The sequence below is a fragment of the Cataglyphis hispanica genome, chromosome 15 (genome assembly GCF_021464435.1).
Source record: "Cataglyphis hispanica isolate Lineage 1 chromosome 15, ULB_Chis1_1.0, whole genome shotgun sequence".
Taxonomy (NCBI): Eukaryota; Metazoa; Arthropoda; class Insecta; order Hymenoptera; family Formicidae; genus Cataglyphis; species Cataglyphis hispanica.
In genome coordinates this window covers 4,825,496-4,853,096 of record NC_065968.1, presented here as the reverse complement: position 1 = coordinate 4,853,096, position 27,601 = coordinate 4,825,496, and the positions used below count along the sequence as shown (strand labels likewise).

The window sequence follows — 27,601 nt, the reverse complement described above, 5'->3', positions numbered from 1 at the left end:
CTCGCTTTCATGGATCGACCATTTTCAGCGTGTTGGCTTCTACGTGCACCACTACAAGTACACGAGAATAATCCATTGTGTGTGTGTGTGTGTGTGTGTATGTGTGTATGTTTATATGTGGATGAGGGAGGAACTGAGAGGGCGTGCCCGAGGGCGGAGTCCGGGACCAAAATCTTGATGTGCATCGGACACTTGTGTGGGTGTTCTCCCTCTCCATATGGACGGCGACAATGTGTGCGTTGTCCGTGTAACTCTGTTCGTCTCTTTTCGTCTTTATATCCGCCGCTCTCGCGGCCCGTCATCGCATGGGAGTCTCTCCACTATCAGACCCGTTAACAGCAGTCGGCGTCGAGGCACCCGCTCTAACGGCTAACGTCTCTCACATCCCCGGGCTTCAGCCGGTGCTCCGCCGTTCTCGACCTGTCCCATCCGGCCGATGGACTGCACGGAAATCAGTGTCGCTGACAACCGGAAGCTGCGTCTTCTGTGCCATACGTATTTACTGTCGCGAAGTCGGTAGGAGCCGTTCTACAAGGAGCCATCTACGTGTTGATAAACGCGCCAACGGTTTCGAGTGCCCGCGAAAGACGTAGACGAAAAAAACTCTTAGTGCTTGTGCTGAATACGTTATTAATTGATTGACGTTGATAATTCTTGAAAGTATGAAATCCGCGAACAAATAGTTCTGAGAAAGAATTTTTCTGAAAGCATTTAATCGCGCGTATTGCTGTTTAAAAAAAAAATTTCTTTTCTAAAAAATCACCGAAGATACGGTGATAACAATTATCATCTCTAAAAACGCATTTTTCTCCTGGAGAACTCTGACAGACCGACGGTCTTAAAAAGACTTTTCTAAAATTTATTAATTTCGTTGAAGAGATTAAACAATACTGTGTATGTTTATTGTAACCGAGAAAACGTAAGAATTGTCAGCGTGGCGGAGGAGAATGCGAATGTTGTGTGCAGTGACGCGAAAGTTATAAGAGAGTGAACGGACTCGAGGTCCAGGATGATGGAAGTGCAGCAGCAACACTCGCCTGTCGGGGTGGGTCCGCTAGACTTTTCGAGACGAGGGGTTGCCGAAGCATCGGCGTTTCGAGTTGTCAAGCCCAAGCAACCGGCTTCGTCACTCGTGCATCAACAGCCGCTGCCGCCGGAAACCAACAACAACGAGAATCTTCAGGAAAACTCGCAGATTCCAATCGATAGCGAAGGTAAAATTTTTTGAATCATTTGTTGAATTTTAAATATTAGCGATTACAATAATTATGCAATGACATAAGATATTATTCATCACAATTTTAAACCTTTAATTGAAATATTTTTGTCATAATAAAGCTTCATGGCATTCTTGCAATTAATATTTTTATAATCAAAAGACAAGTTAATTTTTTCTTTAATTATACTGATTATCACGTAAAGATAATATAACAAAATACACGATACTGATACAATATATAAAAATAATTTTCAGTTAGACAAAATATTTAAAAGAACGCAAAAATTTTTGATGTCTATTTTTACATAAATTTCTGTCAAAAAAAAAACAAAAAAAAAAATTTATTTTTAGAACTAATTATCTATCTTTCATTCAGTCAAACTCGCGTACTTATGGACGGTGCATTATGGCAATTGAAAAGCCAGTGCCATCAATTATTCTAACCGGAACACCCCCGCAAACCAATCAAGCTTGGAAACGCGATACGTACTGACAACATTCCCCGCGGAGCAAACCTATATTCAAAATAACCATCCGTAATACATATCGCGCTCAAGCCTTTGACATTTTTGACTGTCTCACCGATACTCCGGACATCCACCCTCCGTGTCTATCACCCCCGCCTGTCATCATCCTATCCATTATCCGCCTATTACCCCTGCAACGTGGCGTTTACGCGGTAGCTCGCGTCGACATCTGAGCTCGTGCCACGCACCCGCGTGTGAATCGCACGCGGTTTCGGAACGAGTGGCGCACGCACGGACACACGCGCGTGCAGGTGCGCGTATGTAGGGGCCGTCGTTGTGCACAACGTCTGTTCAACAGGTGAGAGGGGATGGTTGGCATTAGACGGCTGCCTATACCCTAATATCCCGCTACTAATCGCGGTAACAAGGCTAAACGCAATAATATTGAGCTTCAGGCGTCGAGCTAAGCGGTTTAAGCGATAATTGCCAGGTGATAGGCAGCACGTCGAGAGGGTTGACTGCTCCTCTTCCGACGTAGCACATTTACATCCATTTACTACGAAGCTTAAAAGAATGCGAGCATATCTATTTATATTTATGTTTGTTCAAAAATTATTGCTACTTGCTTCCCTTAATTGCGCGAGATTTATATCTTTTATACAGCAATCTTAAAAAGATATAAAACAATCGATATAAAAATATTAAATCTATGTATTTGTGTAAATTTTGTTAAGTTTTTTTATGGATCAATTTTATAAAATCCAATTTTATAAAATATATATTTCTTTCAATACATCGTGTATCTTATTTATTTCCTCTTTCATATTTTATCATCCAGAAATCTTTCTGACAACGTAAATAGCTTTTGGCTCAAAACACAATTTTCTCGATTCTAAGATCTTCTGGATTCTTTAAATCTGCTAATCGACTCAAACTGTTTTCATTGGTGATTTCGACGACAAAGAATCACGATGGTTTTATAAATTTATGACGGGACGATAGCGCGCGAAACAGGCTACGCAGGATAAGCGTCGCACGAGCAAACGATCCGATATCGCCGATGCTCTCGCTGGCTGACAAACATGCGTTACCTGCATTGTGTATACACGCGTATCAATATTATTACACTCGACGGCCGCATCTTATCTCAAGCGGCCGCTATAGGAAAATATGATTTATTTCTGATAATCCTGCGAGAATGAAATAGCCTTTGCGGCGTGGAACATCTAATCTTTTCATGCTATCTCAGTTTATCCCAGTCGGTCATATATTGCCTGGATTACGGATTTCTGTCGTTTCTTTTTTTCTTCTTTTTTTTGTCAATTCTTGGTATAACTGATCGTCATCGATCGATTGATCTTTCCGAGATTATTGAGAATTACTCAGGAAAATATTATTATTTTGCAAATATTTATTATAACTAAATATAAAAATATTTTTATATTGTATGTGTGTGCTCTCAGTTTTTATTATTAAAATATGCCTTTTTATTTTTGCATAATTAATTTTTTATCTTATTTTTATTACATTATATATTTGATATAGAGAAAATTGTGTTAGCAATTATTAATATATTTTCTAACTCTAAAACATATAAAGTTTTTTAGCTTTAATGTTTTTAATTATATAAAATTATAATTACTACTCATATATATTAATTTGAAGTTAGACACTTACAATTTATATATATATATATATATATATATAATAAAAACGCAAAAATTTATTATTTTATAAATTTATAAATTTTATACCTTGCATTAATAATCGTATTCATCACTGGTAAAAATTTTATTCTACATTTCACTTCCGATTAATAAATCTTTTATATTTATTCAATAGTGAAATGAAATGATATTGAACGACACACGATATTGATATAAAAAGAAATAGATCTGATTTAGTGCGATAGAATTGAATGATTAGATAGGTTCTCGATCACGTTCATCATAAAACTCGGATTTCATATTTTATCGCACTTATGTAAAAATATGGATTATAGCATGATCATTTGTCAATAGAGTTATAACTTCTCTTGATTGACGTAATTGACTTCCCAGTGTTGTGTGTGTATAACGATTTCTTTGTTTTTATGTTTTGTTTAAATACTCTCATATTTTTTTATCCATGTTAATAATACAAGGATAACGAATATATAAAAAATATAAACTAGCTGTAATACATTAAAACATCAATCTTATCAACTTGTCGATTTATCAATTGATTTAAATGCAATAAATCTACATTCAATTGCGATTACTTGTCAATTATCCATGAGAAAGTTACTCTCTTTAGAGAGGATTAGATTTATTATCAATCTTGTAATAAAACAATATGAGTACGTCGATATTAATTAGATATGACGCATAGCTTTTCGCATTCCTTGCAACAAACAAAGGATGAGGATTTAGTTTGTTTGATTAATCATCAGGATGGCGAATTGGCGTGAAGTTAGAACTTTGATGCTCCACCAGAACGATCAAAGAAACCAACCAGGATGAATGGCGAACGTTCGGGGATAGGAATGCAGGTTTCGGGGAGAAAGAGAGCGAGTAATGGCCGGGGCAAGGTTGATAAATAGAGGAGGGTTTCTCCTCCTTTCTAATAAAGACGCTCTTGTCGAGGGGTTGATCTTTCCTACGAGCTAGGAATACTAAATTTGTCAAGACTTGAGACGTCGCTGCAGCGTGGTTGGCGTAGTAACGATGCATAAACGATCGGGAAAAATACGCGATTGTTTCGACGTTTGAATTATCATTTCCTCATATCGGGGATTTCATGTCTCCCCATTGTCTCTCTCAGAGATATCTAACTATAATAAATCTAGACGTAATATTCGACAATGCTTATGTATAACATTTAAAAACTTTTTATCTTAATACAAAAGAGAAAGCGAAAATTTATCCATTTAATTTAAAAAAGAATGTATCTAATAGAAATTTTGAATTTCCCTCTATTATTAACAAATCTATAAAATAAAAATCAATGTTTTAATATAATTAAAGAGTATCGCCATATATTTAATTAATTGTTTTAAATATAAGTAAAATTAATTATTTGTTTACTGTAATTATTTTAATAATATTTCTTTCAGGAGGGTGCAATGTTCGTTTAATGTTCCCTAGATTGTGGGCACCTTTCGGAAATACTACGGAGATTACGAACCTGCCACCTTTACCAAAAAGTCACTCAGGTATGTGCCCTATGACAAGCTAACAATTTACTTTATCAATGAAGTGTGTGTTAAATCAAATTAAAAATTGCAATACAGTAAAAAAATTTTGAACTTAAATGCATCTTTGCATTCTTGATTTTTGGCATTTGATAGATCAGAAAGAAGAGACCGTACTTTTTTGTAAAAATAAACTTTTAAGTTGATACGCAATACGAAAAAATTACATAAATTCCGAAGAAGGTCTTTTCAAACTATTTTTTTTTAAATATGATAAATATATAAATATAATATTAAAATATTTTATATATAAAAAATATTAATTATTATAAGTATTTTATTATAAGTATATTAAGAGTGTTTTAAAATAAAAAAATTTAGAGAATATTTTTACAAACATTCTATTACATGATATAAAAGAAATCGCTATTGCAAAGATATCATGTAAGATATCATATTAATTTTATTAATAATAACTAAAAAAATTAAATAAATTGCTTACCTCGTGTGATTGTTCTGCTGTCACTGGATGTCTTTCCAGATGTCTTCTTTTACTCTCTATATTCTTTGATACTGCTTTATTGCACACAACACTCATTTTCAGATGTCGTTAATTATGATCGCGCACGTACTAATCACATACAAAACATATAATATAAATGATCACTCGATACTTTGTACTACGCTTACACATTAATCGCGCACAACGCGTATTTTTTATTATTTAGAGAAAAATGCAAAAACGACTAATTGTAAGATCCTCTCGGTACTCGAAAATGTTGACAAATTTGTGTAAATTGTTCCATATACAAATATATAAATAACAAATAATGATAAATATCTATATAATCTATAGAATATATTATTTGAAAATATGTCATTGTTTTGCCGGCAACTTTAGCAACTAAATTTTTCTCGACTAAATCATATGTTACGTAATATGCTTTTAATAAAGTCGTTACTCGTTAATTATAATAAAGAAATCATAAAGAATGATTTAATTTGGTATCTCTTAATGTTTCTCGCGTTTAGAAAAATAATGCGACGACACACGGGACTGTTGCCTGCTCGCTTGAGTATCACGACACGAATAACAAGACTACAACATGTATGTAAACAACAAAGCGTTATACGTTCTCCTCTCTTCCAAAACAAAACAAAAGCCAAACAGTTCTTACTCATAGACATAATATATCTAAACCGAATGTTAAGGAGTAGGGGTTATGAAATATTAGACAGAGATAACATGCTATTATCATTCTATCTTTGTCTTTTCATCCTTTCTATTTTTTTGTTTTCCAGTCAAGGTTTATTTACCTTTACCCTGACCACGCGTCGTTAGAAAAAGATACATTGATTGTATAGCAGCTATCTCTTTCTATTTTTTGACACGTTCTGACAACAGAGACCGCGCGATCTAGATATTATGTCTATGTTATATTGCTATGAAATATTTAACGAACGAAACAAGTTCATGCAATATATATATATATATATATATATATATATATATATATATATATATATATATGACAAGTCATAATACATGATACACTGTTTATTAATAATTAATTTGAAATTAAAAGAATAGAATATATATATATATATATATTTTTTAATTTCAAATTAATTATTAATAAACGGCGTATCATATATTATGACTTGTCATTATTTTAATCACTTACGATCCTGCGATTCTTGAATTATTATGTGTTTTTAATTCGAATTTAATTGGTAAATTACATCTTAATTACATCTAAATGGATGAAAATTTAAGAAGAATTTAAGAACAGAATAGAATTAAATATTTTATAATCATAAGAAATTAATTATATTTATATTGCTGCATTATAAAATTTATTACTCATTGATTATTGTTCATTACTCTTTCTCGGTGGGATGACATAATTTTGTTTTTCATGTGTCAAATTTTACATGTTTTGGGAAATTGCACTTATCGCATTTCAGGATCGCAATCGTTTCAATACATTTTTCATTCACCTTCATTCTGCTCATTAATCCTCCTCTCCGAAAGGTACAGACGCGCGGGTGTAGCGTCAACCTTTCGCCCGATGGCTTCCTCCTCAGCCCGGATGACGGCGAGTTTTTATTTGCCGATCATTAAGAACGACCGGTCATTGTCGACAAGATTGGGATAAATGGTAGCACGCGTCATACCGCGAACGGACATGGGCCTTTCTGACTCCTACCGGCCCAATTGGAGCGGATTAGAAGCGCGGAGTGCACAGGGATTCGGCCCCTTTGTCGGCTCGTACCTACTCTGAATTAGTAACATCTTGTCATGTTAAACGCCCGTGCATACTCTCTTCCTACTCCTTCTGCGACAGCGCGCGCGTGCACGTGGCCATTCATTTGCCTCGTTCATTCTCGAACGTGATAAGATCGGTCGCGATACTTTTATCATCGCATTTCCACTGCCACTGCTTCGCCGAAGATTTGCGTGGCGCAAACATAATGCTCGTTGAACAATATCGTATTATTATTTACATCGATTATCACTGCTATCTTTGCATTGTGCAAAAGATGCGAAAGATTATCAGAAAACCAAAGCTATTTTAAAATGAGAAAGCGCAAATAAACTTCGTGATTTATCATTATTGAAGTACCGCAATGATAAATTTGCAATCTTTAACAATTTTAAATTTATAAAAGATTTTAAATTTTTTTTGTACGAAAATTGCTATCAATCTTTATTTTATCTTAAATAATAATCAAAAATTGCAAATGTAAAAATAATAAAAATTATAGTAAATAGAAAAGAATGTATTTTTATCTTTCTTCTCTTTTATTTTTATCTGTATTTTATCTTTACTCCATCCAAGTCTCTAAAAGAGTTAAATTTTTTTCGAATTACATATTTTTCATAAGTCTACCCGGACGTTCTCGTGATAGGTTTAATTTTTAATGGCTTATGACGCGTATGGTTGGCTGAAAAATCCGTTTTTGAAAACCCACATCGTCCTGCCACTCGTGTCTATTGACGCCGATTATACGTCAAAGATCACGCGTATTTCTTTCCATGAACTAACAGCACGGAAGGGGTTTAAAGTGTGTAACGGCTTTAATAGCGGCAGATCGCTACGCAGTAAACGACTGACGGACGACAGAAGATTAAAGTTGGCCGTTAACTCGATCTAATTGTCCTCCCGGTTTGGCCTTCCTTTATTAATCCACGTCCGCAACCATCTTCGGCATCGTCGTCATCCCCTTGTCACAAATCGACCTACCAATTTGCCGCAAAAAATTCTTATAAATTGATATTATCGATCGAATTTATATACATATACGAAAATAGTTGATCAAAGATGCAAATAAAAATTTGACTTTTAATGTTTTTTTACAAGTAAAATATTTATATATTATATTTTATATTCTTAATATTTATATATTATTAACAATTATTACAGCTGCATCTTTTAATACTCTATATCTATAATTGTTTTAACTTTTCTTTTCTAAAGAGAGAGAAAAACAAATCGCAGTTATAATAAATTGTTATAATACTAAACAAATGCTAAAAAATAAAATTATTTTATTTTATTTTTGTACATGTATAATTATAATAAAATAGTTATAACTTTAATCTATTTTATAATTTACTTTTTATTCTCAAGTTATATTATTTTAGACAAGACAAAATATCCAGTTATATATAATATTTACTAAACAACAAATATTGATGACAAATTTGCATTTCACACATACATTATTAATCTTTTATACGATAGCTATACTCTCTGAAAACTTTGTCCCATAAGTAACTCGAGGCACTTTGCGCAAACATGATGAGCTGCGTCGCGCGTCGGTGCTTTGACAGAAACGATTCCAAAGTCGATTCAAAAAGTTTCATTCACCGTATCGAGTCTGCAAGCGACTACGGACCACGTGAGATGTATCTCGATACACGTGCACACACGCACGCAGATCCCCGTCAAACTCAGACCAAAGTTAACCCATCTGCCGGACAGTCGCAAACTGTTTTTCTCGCCAGTTTGCATCACCAGTTTTTAGCGCATTCCAGTCGCACCCAGACGCAGCATTTGCGTAAGCAGTTCTTTCTATCACGCTACGAATCACATCTGTTTGGACTTCCTTCTTCTTTTTGCTCATTCTTGTCTCGAGCTTCCTTTATCTTTCTTGCGATGACGCGAGAAAGAAGCGACAAAATTGTTTTCTCAATTGCATATAAAAGTCAACTTTGATTATAAAGGAACAATGCAATTAACGTTTAATCAACTTTCTATTAATAAATTTAAAAAAAATAAAAATTTTTTGCAATATATTTTTGTCTGCAAATCTGTTTTCAGTACACAAACGTTAGTGAAGCAGATTTCTAAAAAAAAATAGCTAACTCAATCATGTTAAAATGAAATACACGTAATTACGGCAATTACGCAAATCCTAAATATTTAAACATAGTTTTAAATATATTACATATACATTATTATAGAAAAATATCGGATATAATGTTTGTAATTTGATTAGCTTCTTGCGTCTTTGTGTTTTTGACCGGTGTAATAAAGCACCTATCTGTCTTCTCAGACAAATCCCCGCAGGCGCAAAGCGCTTTTCTCATTACATTAGGCCACTCTGGCTCGAGTCGTATTTTGATTCGATTGCAAAGCCACCATGAGACACGATAATAATCGACCCCAAACGACGGGGCTCGTGTAGAGCTTTAAATGCGATTAACCGACACCGGTGCATCATACGAGCCGGCACGTGACCGCGTGTCGCGCGTACGGATTATAAATATAATATACCGGTTGTGTGCTGCGGAGACGCACAATATGAGTGATCCATGACGTCGAAATTGCCGTGCATCGGGGAAGGGGTCGTGAAATAGAGCCTGAATCTGCCCTTCCTTCTCGCGCGGCGAGATGCAATGCACGCGTGCCCGATTTCCGATTCACCCGGCGGCCGTAAATCACGTCGATCTAAGCGAATCATGATTATTAAAAATGTCACAAATAGTTTTCACGAATAAAACTCAACTTCAAATCGCATCGATTTGTGAACCTCCAAGCTTTCATTTTACTCTGCTTAAAGTATGAATTTTACAAAAATAATTTATTATATTTCTTTTCAATTTTAGAAAATATACTTTCAATTTTATATATATGTATAATAATTTATATAAAGTGTATTATTGCATTTCAAGCTAGAATTACTTTCTAGCTTGCAATTATTAATATTGCAATTCACTATTCTTTTTAAAACATTTACAGTATAGATGTAAATAATATTATCCAAAATAATGCAAACAATAAATGAATCGCATATTCTACATATTGCTAATCATATCTTCGAATCGAATCTAGATATCTAGATATCTGCCAAATTTCTCGTCAAATTTATGTCAGGAAACAGATAACAGGAAACGAAATAAATACATTCTACGCGCTTAATCTAACAAACACATATCAAAATTGATGATTGAATCGTGTTTCGTTTGAAACGGTCGACAGATAAAATGACGCGACGTACAAATCAAAGCTGCGTCGGAAATCATCGATTCGATAATTAGAGAGTACAGTAAATTCCGATTGACACGCGATACCGAAATTGGGATACCTGATGGAATTTGCAACTGTCATATCATACACATGTACACATTGTAAAAACATTAATTAATATTTCAATAATAATAAAAGCTTAATCTCCTCGTTATAAATTAACCTACCTATGGGTTAGAGAATATAATTATGTGACATATTATCTAGTATAGACAATCACATTAATAATTGGCAAATAGAAATGTCAAAATTTCGAGATATTCTACGACTGTTACGCTACAAAAGGTTTATTTAAAATTTAACTAGGTATATTTTCTATTATCTTTTATTGTCCAAGCATAATTTTATCAAAGGATTAATTATGATTTATGACACTACGTCGTATAAAAAATTTCAAAAGAGCGCGCAAGAGATTTTATTAAAGACATTGCTTCACGTAACGTCGCGGAAATACATTTCGCCTCGGCACTTCACTATTCGATTCTCTCCTTGCGATGTCTCGTTAGCGCAACATGAGATCCTGTCATGACCTCTCGTGCCCTATTCGTCCCTTAAACACCCTCGCGTCCGTACGCTAGGAAAAAGAGGTCCAGTACGTGACTCAAATCTTATTCTAGCCGAGTCCTTCCGCCAGAAGAAACTGTATTTACCCGTGGCTTTCCTTTTTCGGATTCCCTGCATCTAGCGTCCCACATGTACCTCATACGTGACGTAGTCGTCGTTCGTCCAGTCATTGGCCATCTTGGTCTCGTGACTAGTATATGAACTTTGGTTTATCGATTACGAAATATCTATATCTGCTCAAAGGTGCAAAATCTGTGAACGCGATATGATCGCCGATTTGTTTTTATACAATCAAACTTAATATTGATTCTTCAATTCATACAAATCAATCAATCATGTTTGAACAAGAGTATAGCTTGAAATGATATGATATAAATTAATTATCATTATAAACGATATATTTTACAGAACGACTATCGTTTGGAGTAGGTCGTCTGGTCGGCTCTCCAGCGACGAGGAGTCCCTCGCCGTCGCAATCTCCCTGTCCGGATTCACCTCCACCCGAGCACCGGGACGCCGAGGTAGACGTCGATGTCGGTGAGGAGGAAGTCGACGTGGACGTCGAGGAGGTCGGCGACGATGATGACCACGAAGGCACCTCGAGTCCTCCGCGATCGTCGTCGACGCCGTCGCCGTCGCCCATCAGCATCGCGACGTCACCCGTTTCGCATCCGCCGAAAAAATCCGGTGACAGTTTCAGCGTGTCGGCTCTCCTTAGGCCAGATCCACCCTCCGCTCACCTGCAGAACGCGTCCCCGCATCGAGAAACCGCTTCCATGGGCGCTCATCCGCCACCACCCGGCTCGTCTATTCTGTATCCGCCGTTGCATCTTCAGGGCGGCCTCCTGCCGCCTCATCCGCATCATCCCCTCTCGTACCTGCATCCTCAACTATTGCCGCATCATCTTCTGCCGCCGCACCTGCACCCGCTGCTACGCGGCGTTCATCCGGGTCATCCGGGACTGCATTCGACTCACACGGCGCACAGTCTGCATCATCCTCATCCGCTCGGCGACGTCTACAGCTGCGTCAAGTGCGACAAGATGTTCAGCACGCCGCATGGGCTCGAGGTATGTGTGCGGTTTTTTTTCTACCACACTCAAGATTGTACCAGTTGTTTGGATTTATTTCTGATTTGCTATCCTCGATGACGTTCTCATATGCGTACATTTCAATTACTTTATCGTCGCAATAAATAATTATTTTTATTTTAATAGTTTTTATTTTTGCATTTATACAATATTTTTATAGCATATCTTTGTCTAATAAAATATGTTATTTTAAAATATAAGACATTATTTTTTGTATATGCATGCAAGCTTTTTTTCTCATCGAAATAAGCTTTGTGCTTAACATATGTAATTTTCTATTCTTGAAATAATATTCTACGTTGACATATTCGGCATGTTTTTTTTTTTACACAATTTTTTATGTATTTAATATTAAAAGACATCAATTTTTGACGTAGGTGCATGCAAGGCGATCACACAACGGCAAACGGCCATTCGCCTGCGAGTTGTGCAACAAAACCTTCGGTCACGAGATCAGTCTTACGCAACACAGGGCCGTGCACTCGGCGGAGAAGGTGTTCGAGTGCAAGCAATGCGGTAAAGCCTTCAAGAGATCCAGCACGCTCAGCACTCACCTTCTAATCCACTCGGACACGAGACCGTATCCCTGCCAGTTCTGCGGTAAGCGATTCCATCAGAAGAGCGACATGAAGAAGCACACTTACATACACACTGGTAAGTAAGCTACGAATCCATGGTTTTGAAAGACAGCGAAAGTTGAAAAGATTTATTTCTCGCGGTTAACGATATTTATTTTGTGTAACTAATAGAAAATATTTAGCAAACTTAAAATTAATATTAATGATTATTATGAATATTGATTATTAATTATTATTATTAATTAAAAAATATTCTATAAAAATAATCGCGCATTAGCAGATTTTAATTTTATAAAGGATTCCAACGTAAATTTGTATCTATTATAGATTTCTAACAAAAGTTTATCTATCAGTTTCACACACAAACATGATGATTAACATAAACTATACGTTTAGTCCGATGATATTCTTACACTTTGCTCTATTTAATCGAATGGGAAATGCTAAAGTTGCTTGGATTGATTTTGCTTGGTACGCAATTATCTCATATTCGGACAGCTCGCCAACTTTCAGACGTTATACGAAAATCGTGCACGTGATTCCGATGGGTATCGTTATCGAAGGGACGTGAGGGATCAATTAGTCCGGCAAGTTCGTGCGATAAATAATGCAGTCAACCGTCTGGACCGAGTCCTTGCGAGAGGATCCAGTTGAATACGGCACATGTGGCCAATGCATTTCGGGGATGTTCGAGTCCCACATTGCGAATTTCGCTCGGTAATAATCGTAATGTCTTTCGGGGTGCTTCCCTATCCCCTGTCTCACTTCTGTATTTAGCCTTCTCGTCCTTTGCTCCCACGATTTAGGGTGGTATCATAGCCTTCCCAATCTTGGAATGGAACTTGCTGTGACGTAACGTGGAGTCTGTGCAAGACACACGAGCGGATAATCTTGTCTCATGAAGTGGGCATTTCGACTACTGATTGTCTCTAGAATGATAAAAATCTCTATCTTTTTGGTTGAAATAGAAATAATTATTATAGAATTTCTTATTTACTGAAATCTGTGATGAAATTCTTCTTAGATATTAAATATATTCATTTGAAAATTGTCAAGAATTATAAATTATTTATATCTTAAGTAGTATATTATAATAATCTTGTTAAAATCCGATTTGCATCTCAAGAGCAATTTTAATTATTATCAATAGCAGGCGTAATCCTCGACATTTGTCTTTTTTATATCTGCGCGATGCGTGTGTTTATCTTTGACAGCACGTATCAATGTCGTACGCGTCGAAGTTCTACGTGCGATTGAGAAGCTCGGGGGGAAAAAAGTCGGCAAACTCACGAGGCGAGTTGTGGCGGCAGGACACTTGACACTTTGGTGTCTCCGGGCTGATGGAGCGGATTCTTGAAGGAGCAGGTTTCTCGAGGGTAAAGAGCGACGAAGGAGAGAGTAGGCGCCTGCTGGAGGGTTCTAGTCGAGGCTCTGGGTTTTGTATCGTCTCCATGGCAACCCCTCCCGATGTCTTATCAAATTATCACCTTGTCCTCCCCCACGCCACTTCATCCTGCCGTCACTCCGAGGTCCTCCGCCTCCGACGTTCGTTCTATGACCCCCCAAAACAGCCGGAGGAATGGCCGGCAATGTAACAGGATATACAAAGCGATGGTCACTTCCGCGGACTTTTCTAACAACCGGCGGGGACCGATCTTCATGGATCTCCTTGTGTTGCACGCATTTATGTCCAGCTACACGCACTGTTCCACGCGGAGGGTCGCCATCAAACATTTAATTTATTATTCAGGAGTATAAAAAATTCAGAAGCGCCATGAAAGCGCCGACCAATGATGTTCATGGTCTGTTCGCGGTAATTGTGCCGTAAAACGAGGAGAAGTCCGGTTCCTTTTTTTCGTAGGAATTCTTAGTTTTGGGAGATAATGTTTTCTTCTATAATGAAGTGCGTAAAAAGTGTATCCGGTACATTTATTTTTTTAAACATTTTTTATTTTCAGTAAAAGTGTCTTTCGATACGTGATTTGTAAATTCAAAACTATAACTTTTTATCGTGCTTTTAGCTAAAAATAATTATTAAAGATATTTAAATTATTTTTATTATTATAGTTTCAATTATAATAATAAATACTACTTTGCTAAAAATCTATTCTGTCAATTCTTTGATAAGCTACATATCTCTGTAGTTAACTTGTATACGCTTACTAGATCGATTCGACTGTTTTTACCCTTGGCGCAATAGCACTTTCTCTTTTCTTTTTTTTTTATCATGCGCACGTACAAATCTCGTTGCTCCCACGACCTCGGAACGACGAGTCGGCTGCGTGCGTACGTGTGCCAAGGGTGTTCTGGGACTTTGTTGCTAATGATAATCAGTCCTTTCTCTCTCTTTCCAACCCCCTACGGCCTACGTACCCCACGTACCGAGCACAGGCCATGTGCAATAAGGGTGCGGCACCGTCGGATTCCCCGGGGAAAACGGCGTGGCGTAACGTAAAATCATTATTAGGTAGGTAGGTAGGTAGGTGGTTGCTGGTGCACACGAGGGGTGGAAAGAGAAACGGGTGGTTTGGAGCGCCGCCACCGCTCACGGGGGTTGAGAATAAGAGCTCTGCAAATATTGTTCGTGCGCGAGCCGGCAACCCGGAATAGGCTACGAGGGGTCGAAGCTTGGAGCGTTACTTCGCGTTACCTTCGCAGTTAGGCGAACGTTTTCGGGGACGGCGGTGGAACGCAACGGAAGGGGAGAGAGAAGCGCGACGAGTCAAGTGCACGGCGGTTGCAAGGGGTTGACGAGCGAAGTGACAGACTGACAAGTGGTCACGAGCCTCTTCGATGAGAAAACACTGACAGAATGTCTTTGAGAGGGACGGCAGAATATTTTCGGAGCTTTATCGGGATGGACTGGCGGGTGATAAGTTTTGATAGCATCAACTATTTCATGAAACATGCTACTCGTTCTGATAAATCGTAGTAATATTACTCGAATATATTACATCGAATTAATACCTACTGAAAATATGATATATTTTTAAAAAATAGTTTGATATATTTATTTTTTTTTTTTAATAAAAATAATAATTATATATAAGATTTTTAATGTATTGATTTAATTAGGCAAATATGCATTTTTTTCTAAGATTATATAATTCTCAGTATTTTGAGCTGAAAATAAAATCGCCGATTCCCGATTTGTCTCGGCACCGACATGTGATTCCAGAGAAACATTATCGATCAAAATCATCGTCCCTCTGTCATCAAAATGATCAACTTGCAGTGTGTACGCGACCTTATCTATACACGCGTGATCGTGCCCTTTATGTTTTCACAATAAACACAACCTGTCCGCGCTGTTGATGCAAAGTAAAGTCGATGGATCGAAGCTAAGAGAGGGATGGGGAGGAACGAGTGCATTCTGTGTACTTTTCGGTCTTTTCATTGAATGTTTCTATTTCAGTCGCACGTTCGGTAATATTTGCAATAGACAATTTTTTTGACACTGGAATCATGGTTTTCTCATCTCAATGCATTTATATATTTTTGGCATTATTTATTTAGATATTGAGAATTTCTTGCAAATAATTATTATTATATAATCTAAAAAATTATATTTTAGGCCAGATTGCAATATAAAAATGCAATAGAACATGTATATTTTTCATAAAATTGGACATTAAATAAATTGTATAATTAAAAACGTCTAAATTTTTATGTAATGTAGAAAAATATACGTCTAATATACGTCATACATATCAAATATTATCCATATACAATACGTTATTAAGGAAATTAAAGCTTTATAAGACTCCGTAATACGATAGCTATTAAAACACTTGCAATAACTGGAACGATTAATTGGAATCGTCGAGGTCATCCATTATCGTGCTATGACGTCGGTTACGCATAAATATGATTGCAACAAAACCGTGGCACGTTTGTCTTTTATATAATAATACTCATCATAATTTTTCGTCAATGATTAAAGCTTTTTCGCAAAGTTAATTGACATAACTAAAGCATCTTATCTATTGTTCCTATTATCTTATCTATTATTTTATTATTATTACAAACTCTATGATTCTCTTTAAAGAGAAATTTTCTCGATATGTAATTATATACACAATTTTATACATAATATCGTACATATTCCGAAAAACGTTACATGTCCGTATGATTATTTATGCAGGACTCTCTTTTGCGGAAGAAAAACACTCGAAAAATATTGCTAACACGTTAATATAGCTGCGTAATTTTCAATAAATACGCATATACTGCGTTCGTAATGCGATTAATAATTACCCCGAGCACGCGCCGTCCTCGCCCTTTTCGAATTACGAACTCAGTTGCGGCTACGTACGCGGATACCTGGTCGAACGCGTTTCCCTCGGGGTCGCCTCGAGGGTGCGGTTATCGTATACTCGCGGAGATACAACCTGTACGGGCACCTTTGCGGTCGCATTCATAGTGCGGACTCCATCCTCGGCTATGGCATCCTTCTCTCTCTCTCTCTCTCTCTCTCTCTCTCTCCTTTGCAGACGAGGCTATTAGAGGTTTCCGGCTGACTTGGCGCCCCAAGCATCGGGAGCGCCGCAACATCCCTCTAAGCTGTTTAAACTTCGCGACATGGTCGGAGGGCCGTCTGCTTCCCGCCCCTCATCCCCTTTGTGCAAGGGACCTCTCAGTCCAATCTTTCTTGTCTCTCTCCCTCTCCATCTCTCTGTCTTTCTCTCTACGCCGTCTTTACGGCTCGTTAGCGACGACGCACCGTCGTGTCCCGGCATATCGAACCACATGCGATAAAAAGTGTATTTACACGGCACGTAGGATTGGCACGTTAGTTGTGAAGCAGCTGTTAGTTGTGTTAATCGCGCGATTGTATCGTTGTTTGCGATTCTTAAAGAATGTCTTCCGGCTTGGGGTGCGGGTTAATTGGACGCTATTATTTAGGGCAATTTTCGAGCCTCTTCTCGTTAGGCGTGGTCAGCTTTCTTGATTTGGAAGGGGACAGCACGTACATGTTTTAAATTAAAAGGCTAGGAAAATTTATAGAGTACTTAATCAAGTCATGAAGATAAAGGATAATTAATTAAATTAAAAGAGAGAATAGCTCTATCACTTTAATATTTAATGGACTTTACATATCTGTGATATTTTTTTTTTATATGCCATAGCAAGACCAATATGGTTCATCTATGAATTAATAATAAATGAATTAATAATAAGAATAATATTCAATATTTTTTTGATCACAAACACTACGCGTGTTATCTCTAATATAAGTTCGCGTTCGTAAGATTTTAGCAGTGACGGAAGGTTTCGCCATTCGGGGAGGACGATAAAAGCGCGCCCCCTTAGACAAGGCGCCGACGTCGACGAGCAGAGTGTGATGCTGTATTTAATGTCGCGCTCGGTGAGAGGGAAACGCGGCGCGCAAGCAACCGATACCGTATTAAACATGCAAATTCGCCGGTATAACGTTCCACGGGACCCGAGGTGTCATCCATATAGCGTTCGTCGAGTGGCGCGGCGCGCGATGTTCATAGTGGAACGGCATGATTAAATTTCCAGGGATATCGACATGCCGGGAGCACGTCAACCTATCCCCTTGCCCCGCGTCCTTCTCCCCGACCGCTCCTGCCACTCGTTTGTTCGCCACTTCCGTTCGTCCCATTCCACCCCCCTTTTACCACCCGATACATATATCTCACCGTCACCGTTCCCCTGCTTTCCCCGCGTCCCTAAACCATCACGAAAACCATCACCACCCCCCTTTTTCTCTCCTCGGCCTATCCGCGTAACCATCCACTCGAACAACCAGCCTGAGCGCGGGTGGTTGAAATTAACTGCACCCGGAACGCGCAGCAGCATCGGCGCGTCCGTGCATCCCCGACTCTCTCCCCGACTCGTCACTGACACTTGAGGCCGCGCGTATACCAGTCGGGATGAGTTTGATATGCCGTGTATGAGATAGAGTGAAGAGGAAGAGGAGTGCGAGCGCACGATGTTCACCGGCGATCAGGGGCTCGGTCGTTAGTTATTGTTATTTATTGTGTTGCGAGCTGGTTGCGGCAGTAGACGTAGCCGATGCAATCAATTTGTTTTAACGTTATCCCGAATACATCAGCTGCATCATATTTTAGAGTTATATTAGTTTAACCGCGTCAATGTATCGTTTGCAGTTTCGCGTTACAGGAATAATGATATTAAACATTGCAGATTTAAAGGGAGAAAAAAATATAAGATATTATTGTTTTAAAATTCTAGCTCTAGCAAATCTTAAATGTTGTTGCACCAACTAATATTTTTCCTCACATTGCTATCGCTTTGTGGCAGTTGAAACCCAATTGCTTTCGTATCAATGGGTCATTTATTAATAAACTATGTAGGCGAAGAAGAGGAAACACACAAGGGATAAAGACGAAGCAGTTTCGAGACACAATTGGCAATTAAGTCACGCGCACACGAACGATGTTGTAAGACGAGTCTTAGCGCGGATGGCACAGATCGGATTTGTCACGATTCCTAATGTTGATCGACGCTCTAATAATTTAATAGCCATACATCCGCCATGATCGTCCGGGAGAGAATTATTATCGCGGATCCCTGCGGTATACTAAAGCACTAAGGAGCTAACGGACTTAGTCCTAGTATCGTGTTTCCTTCTTCATTCCCTTCATTCTTGTTGCCCGATCGCCCCTGCCGAAATTATTGTTCCGAAACGCCATTCATTGTCGATTTATGATTGAATTATGCAACGACAGAATTAGGCGTAGTGTCACATAATTTATGATATTGATTTATTTTTAATTATTATACGATTTCATAGATAATCTAAAATTTCTAAATATTTTAAATATTATGAATATGTCACTTATCACAGAGTGTAGGCGTTTTACATTCGCTGAATATTAATATCTATATTGTTTATCGCCTTGGAAAGCACTGTTGAGGAAACTTGTGGATTTGAACGAAAAATGTTACGTACAAAGATGATATATCTCGCGTACAACTTTTTATGCATTTTCATAACGATACTATTGTGCATAAGTAAACGCGCTTATTCAAAATAAGGCAAATTATTTACAATTCTAATATTATAATATCAAATTAAAATATTGTAATTGTAAAGAGAGAGTTCTTCTCCAGTTTTGGCATTCTATAAATTTATTTATTTATTTATTTTTTTGGTAAATAGTTTGTAAAAATTAAATTTGTTATATCAACTTATCGAGATTTATTTAGAAATCGGTGCACACATTGAGATTGCTTGTAATCGACATCTTTTTACGATTGATCGTTTCACCTACCTTTGCACTGAGGAATTCCCGTGTTTCGCCGGGATGGGGCGTAAAATCATGGCTGACGTGGGCGTAAACTGGTAAACACAAACGTGACTCAGTACAAAATTGGAGACCAGTAACGGCCGCTTGTAAATCGCTACATCTATATATAGGGAACAAGATCTGTATTGGTGTTCGCGTTTTTTATTTTGTATTTTGTGCGACAACAAAATATCTGCGGCGCATTGGGACTTGGCCGAAAATAAATTTTTTTCCAGCTCCGTTTTTTGCTAGATATTATTAACAAACTAGTACAATTATATCTGTTTGGAACATTGATTTAATTATTCAAATATATATTAAAAATTAAGATAGTAATTTTAAAAGTAGTAAATTTTAATTTTATTTTAGTCTTGTTAAAAAAAACATAAAATTTCTCTTCGTAATTCGTCTTATAGAATCTAGAAATAAATAAATTTAATTTTATAAATTTCTATTATAATCGAAATTATTTAGTTTTTCTACAGATTCTATACATATTGCTTTTCGATTTATTCGATTTATATTGTTTCTCTAAGTGAGAGAAATATAAAAAAACTAAGCAATACGTTTAAACAGAATATCAGAAATATGTAATATCAGTTCTCAAATCATATCCTTCTAATATTTTTTGCTGCTTCATCGCTGAGACATACACCTCACTACAGAAGCAATAGTCTGATTGATATCCTCGGGTAATCCTTGTACAAGCTTTGAAGATACAGAAGAAAATCCATGCTGTCCTCGATATGAAATATGAGATGTGGCGCGCTCTTCTTCGATTCCATCCTCCCGCTTTCGTCTCTTGCGAGGATTTCAGTTAGAGGGTAGAGACGCCCCAAGAGGCTCGGAACGTGGTCGATGAAGACGAGAAGAAATCAATGCCTCGGCCAGCGTCCGGTTCACCTTCTTCATACTACAATCCTTTTTCTGACATTCTTTTTCTCTAGCTATTTCTTTCTTTCTATACTTTAGTTTTTGTCTTTTCCGTGCACTTCTTATCGCTCTTACTCGAACTATATGTTCTCCATTTTCTAAATTACAAGATGAGCAATAGTTCATTATCAATAGTTGTCATCACAATCATTGAGCGATTAAAAAGCTCTATTTTTATCATTGATTTTGATATTCCAACATCTCAAAGAAACAAATGTATCTTTATATTTCGCTTCAGAAATTTAATAAAATATTTAAAGATATAATTATTGTACTTCTATTTTTTGTTATTAAATCTTTTTTATCTAATTAAAGATTGGAAATACTTAAGAAATACCAGGATATGTCTATGCAACTTTTCTTTTGAAACATAATTAATATCTTATTCGTTAACGTAAGTCTCGAACATTTGCGATCTCAATGTCAGCGTGCAGGCATTAATAGCTAATTAAATCAATGAGCATTAAAGTATTTGTGAGGATTAATACATGAATCCAGATTGCTGGCTCAAGACGCTTTTCAGCAAAGACGTCGTAATGGCAGCTCAGCACGTAGCTGTGTCGAGTCGATCAAAATGCCGTCTCGGTTTCCCATTCTCAAGAGTAAGTTCGCTCGCAAGAGGGATGTGCGAAGGGAATGGCCGTACTTGCGGCACTCGCGAGGGACGAGCGTGCGAGCGACGGGGCGGTAGAATTAGCGGAGACCAAGCACCCTCGCTCGCGTAAGATTTCCGGGAGTTTAATATAGTTTTAGGGGCGTCGGCCGACAGCCCCGAGGGGTGTAATGGCGTCTTAAACCTCAGGGGCTCTCAGCCACGAATCTCCTCGACCTTAGTCGGTCAGGCCGACCTCGGCTCGCCAATTCTCCGCTGTTAAAAATTCGCGAGCGTCGAATCTCAACTGCTGCCGCCGGTTAAATCTTTGATCTCACTACTACTCGAAGGCCACGTGCGCGGCGGAGAATGCATCCCGTATTTAGATCGAAACTCCGGTGCACTTCTCGCATAAGAGATAAGGATGGATAAGGTGCGCTCCGACGATGCTTGATTTTTATAAGCGCGTAAATTTCACGAGAAACGTTCGGTTTTTTTTTTCAACACACACCAATACGCTTTTTTTTAAAAAATCTCTCTATTCTCAGCGAATTCACTTTTACAATCATGTATGCGTGCGTGCTTTGAAAGAATTTTTAAATAGATTTTATATAATTACTAAATTATATTTTGTGTATATGAACACAATGTTTTATTTGTAAATAAAATCAAAAAATTTTTAAAGATTTAGAAGATTTATGTTCTATAAATTGCGACTAATTGCACACACACATGTAATCCAAAATTTATAAAATTTATTATAACTGATAAATATTTATGATACACCTACCCAATGAATTAAAATTTATTTTAACATTCCTCTCATGAGTATATATGATCACGTTCTACTTTTGCCGACAATTTTCTTTATTTTTCTCTTTCTTTATTCCTTCTTTCGGAAATTCTTTCGTTCACGCTCATAGTTGGAATTTCAGACTCATATTTGAAATATTATTGATCATCGATCATCCTTCTAGTCACGTTTCTGAAGCTGCATTGCCTTGTTTATTTCCCTCACAAGAAAATATATTGGCATCCATAAATTTCGTAAACAAGTAAAATAATCTGTACAAAATCCGATAAAATTTTCGCTCGGGAAAGGTTAATTATTAAAATAATCCATCAATAATCAATAATAATATTTGCAATATTTAATCTTGTTACATGAGATAATATGTTATCTCGGTAACGCGTTGCTATCAACGAATTTATTAACGCGATTATTTTGAGATAGACAATTCCATCGAAGAAATAAACCCGACGGATCTAACAGAGTTCTGACGGCTCTTGATTTTTACGAGCGCGTAAATTTCCGGTGGCTCCTTTTCTTTTTGCCCTGTCTTTCTCTTCTTTACTTCGTTTCCGAAGAAACGAGAATCCCTGTAGACTCAGCGTCCCATTTCTACACATTATCATCCTTCTTCTTTTTCTTCTTTCTCTCCCAACCTCTTAATCCTTTGTTTTCTCAAGAAAATGATATTTTAAAGTGCTACCCTCTCTCTCGCTCTCTATCTCTCTTTCTCTGTCGCGAATAAATGTGGAACCTAATATCCTCTCAGCTACTAAAAATGCACCAATTTGCGCTAGCTACATCAACAATATAAAGGAACAAAACTAGTGGCCTTATCACTGAATAGCAAACTGCAAAGAGTATATATCTATAAATAAAATACAACGCGCGCGTATGTACTATAAATAGAAGCTATTTCAAAACTCCCGAAAATTAATAACAAATTTTTTTTGCGAAATCGGTCTTTCTCACAGAAAAATTGAAGGAAATTATTTTTGTTAAATCTCTACATCTAGGATAAAATTTTATTTTGTATCTGTTTTATTAGATATGCAACAAATGAATTTTCAGAATCCATTTACGAATCAGTCGAGTGTGAAAGGTTTGCATTGAGAGCGAGAGACTTTGGATTTTCGGATGGTCTGGCAGAAACGATATTCCGTAACCATGGCAAAGTCGTTGCGATATAGACGCGAAACGGGCAACCTCGGTGCGAGCGCTCGGACGGTTCTTGATTTTACGAGCTCATAAATTTTAAACGGCCGCCCTGCGCTCTTTCAGCCCCGTCCTGGCTTCCACCGGCGCTTAACTCCGCGAAAATTCTACCCGTTTCGTCCCACCCCCCTTGGGTCCGCGGAGAACTCTGTGGAATTTCATCGAGCGGCGGACTCGTCGGATTCCTACAATACCCCTCTTCCCCCTCCAATGAAAGCGCGTCTTTAACTCCGAATCCGCGCGTGAATCTTGATCCGAAGGGTAAGCGCAACTATGCGGCTGATGTTCACATAAAATGACTGCGATAAAGTGTTGTGCACGATACGCAAGCTTGATAAATTAGGTAAAAATGAATAATGTTTTTTTTATTAATTCAGGATAAAACCGAACAAAAATGATTATATTATTCAATAATATATCCTGCAAATTAATATATGTATATAGCATTAATAGAGTATATATAATAATAGAGTATAGAAGCTTTTTTCTAATATAATTTAGATTTTGTTCTATTTATTTTTCTTTATTTATGACTCTTTAGAAAAAAAGATTATTAAAGAATTTCTTGTGTTTCGTAAGAAATTAAAAAAAAAAAAAAGATTTTAATAAAATATTAGTTGAAACGGAAAACGTATACTAAACTTACTATGTTAGTTTACCTGTCACACATGAAATGCAAATGTTAAAAAATTATTCTAAATAAAAAAAATAAACTAAACTATAAATAATCATAATTGTATTATTTTGTGTTGATTCGGATATTCCGAGAAAAACACTATATCCCCCTGGACGTGCTGATCTCGAGAAAACCCCGGAAAAGAAGAGCCGATATTTTTTCCCGGATAGAAAATCAAGATCGCGGACCGGGTATAATCGCGAGGGCGATCGACGGCCCCGTCGTATCGGCGGGGCGAGATTGAAGGCTCGGCTAACGAGTTGTTTATGGATCCACCCTCCACCCGGTCGTCGTGCCGATGCCGAGAGAGGATGAGGGTGTACATACGTGTGTACCGGTTGCTCGGCCAGACGTATGGACGTATGAGGGAGTCCATTAACGGGCCCTCCGTTACCTGCCGGCGGCGTAGTTTGCATCGTCGTCGTGCCACCACCACCACCCCTCAGCAGCAGACAGCCTCTTTGTCTTTCTCTCTCTCTCTCTTTCTCTCTCTTTCTCTAACCACCCTCAGTCAGCAGCAGCCGGGTTATCCCGCCGGTAGTCATGGTAACACGGGGGTTGGAGCCGCCCCTGGCCGCCAATCAGAGCTCGCGGCCAGGATGAGAGAAACGAGCGGCGACCCTTCCAACCGGGGATTCTCCCCTCGCCCCTGAGAGACAACGAACCCCTAGAGCGACGCACATAGGCACCCCTTTCCACTATTCGCTCTTCTCTCCGTCTGTCTCGCTCGCTGCCTTTTCTCGCCGCCGGGGTGGCTGAGATTCTCGCTTGGGAGGAAATCTTAACCGGGCGTGCCCCGCATCGCTGATGCCACCTACACCCGTCTTGCGAGGTGGCTAGTCTTCCGTGCTTTCCATCCTGTTTTCTTCTTATGGTCTCTCCTTTTGCCCGAGGAGAGTCTTGACCGAATAAGATAGAACCGGCGGCACTGAGAATCGGTACTTCGAGATTAACGTGAACGCTCGCTGGAATGTGGCAGACGACTTAAAAGAGAAACTGAATGATGCTAAAAGAGTTTTCCGATTTTTCCTTTAAGCTGCGCTCAATGATAAAGTATCTTTTGTAATCTAGATAGCATAATACTTTATGTCAACACCAATAAATTTTCAGAAAAAGGCTTTGTTCGATTGAAGAAATGCTGCAAAATTTTGGAGTTCTCCAATATTGTTCAATTTTATTTATTATTTATGTATTTCCGATCATATTATATAACACATCTTATATATGGACAATTATTGTCCATATAAACTATTTAAAAGTTAATTATCAAATTATCAGCAAGAAACTTTAACTTTTTATAATTTTTAAATAAATGAATCAATTAAAAATACTTACAATTGAATAACTTTTTGTTTTACACAAAATATTTAAATATTAATCCATCAAAGAATTTAATTAATTTCTTTAAACATTTTTATATTTTTTTTGTTGCAGGAGAAAAACCTCATAAGTGCCAAGTGTGTGGCAAGGCATTCTCGCAGAGTAGCAACCTGATCACGCACTCGAGAAAGCACACGGGTTTCAAACCGTTCGCCTGCGAGCTATGCGGCCGGGCTTTTCAACGAAAGGTCGACCTGAGGAGGCACCGCGAGACCCAGCACGCTGACCTCAACGCGTCGCATCGACCGCCGATTGGTTCGATTCCCGGACAGAATTCCCTACCCAGTGGAAATCCACCGATGATGCAGTGAAGCTATGACGAGGCAGCGATTGATAATTAGCTGCCGGTCTCCGGCGTGGCACGACGATTGCAGATGATTGCAATTAGCGGTCCATTTCCGCGAATCAGGCGGTCTGATCGGATTGAGGCAGTAACCACTGCGAGAACTGAAATCATGAACGATGATCGTCAATGATGGCGGAGACGTGATAAATTAATCTCATGGATAAAATCATGAGTGAAGCGATCGCGGAGTGTATCGTTGCCGGATTCTGGCTGAATGATATCAACTTTTTGCACCTTGAATTATATTTAATATTTTTTGTTTAACATATCCTTCTCACAATTAAAAAACTGCCTAAGTAATTTAAATTCTAATCTAAATTTTTACATAATTTTAATTTAAATCATTATATTAAAAGACTCTATATATATATATATATACAGAATTGAATCAATAATATATTAGTTATTTTAAAAATCATTAGAAAGCAAAACGTTAATATCATTCAACCGCATATAATATTAAAGATGCAAAATTGTATGTAAATTCAGATTGTACAATGGACGCGAAAATAATCGGAATAGTGCAATTAGAAAGTGAATTAACGGAACAATGGAAGGGGGGAATCTTTAATATATTTTTATTTTTTTTATCAAAAAATCTTTATTGATCTTTCGATCCAAAGAGTGATCCATGTAAGTTGATATTTATTCGACTATTTGTTTCATTGAATTTTATCGTTACGCCAATATTTCGAAACTTCAAGGATTCTTCACTTGTAGAATATACAAGGAGAAAAAGTACTGATGATTTTTGTTGTGATTGAAACATTCCATGCAAAAGCATTGCATTTATTTCGTTCCTAAATGATGAAACGTGTCAGAGATTGATTTCTTTAGCAATTCTTTTATTCGGGCAAGAGAGCTTTCCATTAGAATAAAAAACAATAATTTATTAATTACAAAGATGCGTAAAGCGCGTATAAAAAAAAGAAAAAATAGGCAAATGGACGATCGACTGTTTTGTTACGAATGATGGTTAGCACTTTCTACTTTAATCAACGTCTACCTACTGCTAATCGATTACCTGTTACTGTAACTTGTCTTATTACGTAGATATTCTCACGACACGCGGTGTAATTTTCAAGTTAGTCGGGCATTTTGCAAAAATGTATGTCATTTTAACACTACATAGATATATATCTTAATAAAAGATAATAAATAAAAAAAACGACACAACAAAAATCTACTCAAATAACATATTATTTTCGATATCGAAAAAATTGATAATATTTAAGAGCTGCATTTTTTGCAAAGTATAAACATTGTCCGAGTAGCATGATCATCGAATGGCGTGTAAGGTGTCAAAGTACGAGAATCGTACTGTATTTTGCATATCTCCCGCACCTGTCGTTGGAAAAAAGGGGCAAACGCAACCCTAAAAACGTCAAATACAACCCCTAAAGTTGCAACTGTGACCAAAAATTGTAAATAGCACGTAGACAGTATCACGAATAGTTTAAGCGTATAAATATATACATATACAAATATGGATATAAATATGAATGAATCGAAGCTATAAATATTATAAATAGACGCGGACACACAAACACACATGTGTGCTGCACAAAGTCATTTCGATTAATGGCGGCTCGCTCGTCGTGGCCTCCATCAAAAAGTTATTATATTCTTCCCTTTTTCTCGCTATCGAAGTTTTTATTGTTGTATCATTAATATCATTATGTAATTATTGTAATTAGAGACTCGCTATTAATATTATTGTCATTATTATTATTAACAATAAACGCTGTTACCATTTGTAAA

The 27,601-nt window shown here is 37.3% G+C and overlaps 1 protein-coding gene and 1 long non-coding RNA gene across 2 annotated transcripts in view; one reads left to right on the top strand and one right to left on the bottom strand.

Moving 5' to 3' along the window:
• Positions 1–5,907, bottom strand: part of LOC126855094 (uncharacterized) — a 36,050-nt gene extending 30,143 nt beyond the window's left edge. The window contains exon 1 of the long non-coding RNA XR_007688187.1: positions 5,361–5,907. This is a non-coding gene — a long non-coding RNA (uncharacterized LOC126855094). The remainder of the gene's footprint in view (positions 1–5,360) is intronic.
• Positions 233–27,601, top strand: LOC126855055 (zinc finger protein 358-like). The gene is made up of 5 exons (XM_050602403.1): positions 233–1,214; positions 4,781–4,879; positions 11,368–12,029; positions 12,428–12,704; positions 25,549–27,601. Exons 1-5 carry the CDS (start codon positions 1,010–1,012, stop codon positions 25,803–25,805), a joined length of 1,500 nt encoding a protein of 499 aa, XP_050458360.1. The 5' UTR covers positions 233–1,009; the 3' UTR covers positions 25,806–27,601.

Excerpts from the sequence above, each read along its gene's own strand:
- LOC126855055 (XM_050602403.1), top strand. The coding sequence starts at position 1,010 with ATGATGGAAGTGCAGCAGCAACACTCGCCTGTCGGGGTGGGTCCGCTA. Across the intron at positions 4,880-11,367 it reads TTTACCAAAAAGTCACTCAG|AACGACTATCGTTTGGAGTA; the intron begins GTATGTGCCCTA and ends TATATTTTACAG. Across the intron at positions 12,705-25,548 it reads GCACACTTACATACACACTG|GAGAAAAACCTCATAAGTGC; the intron begins GTAAGTAAGCTA and ends TTTTTGTTGCAG.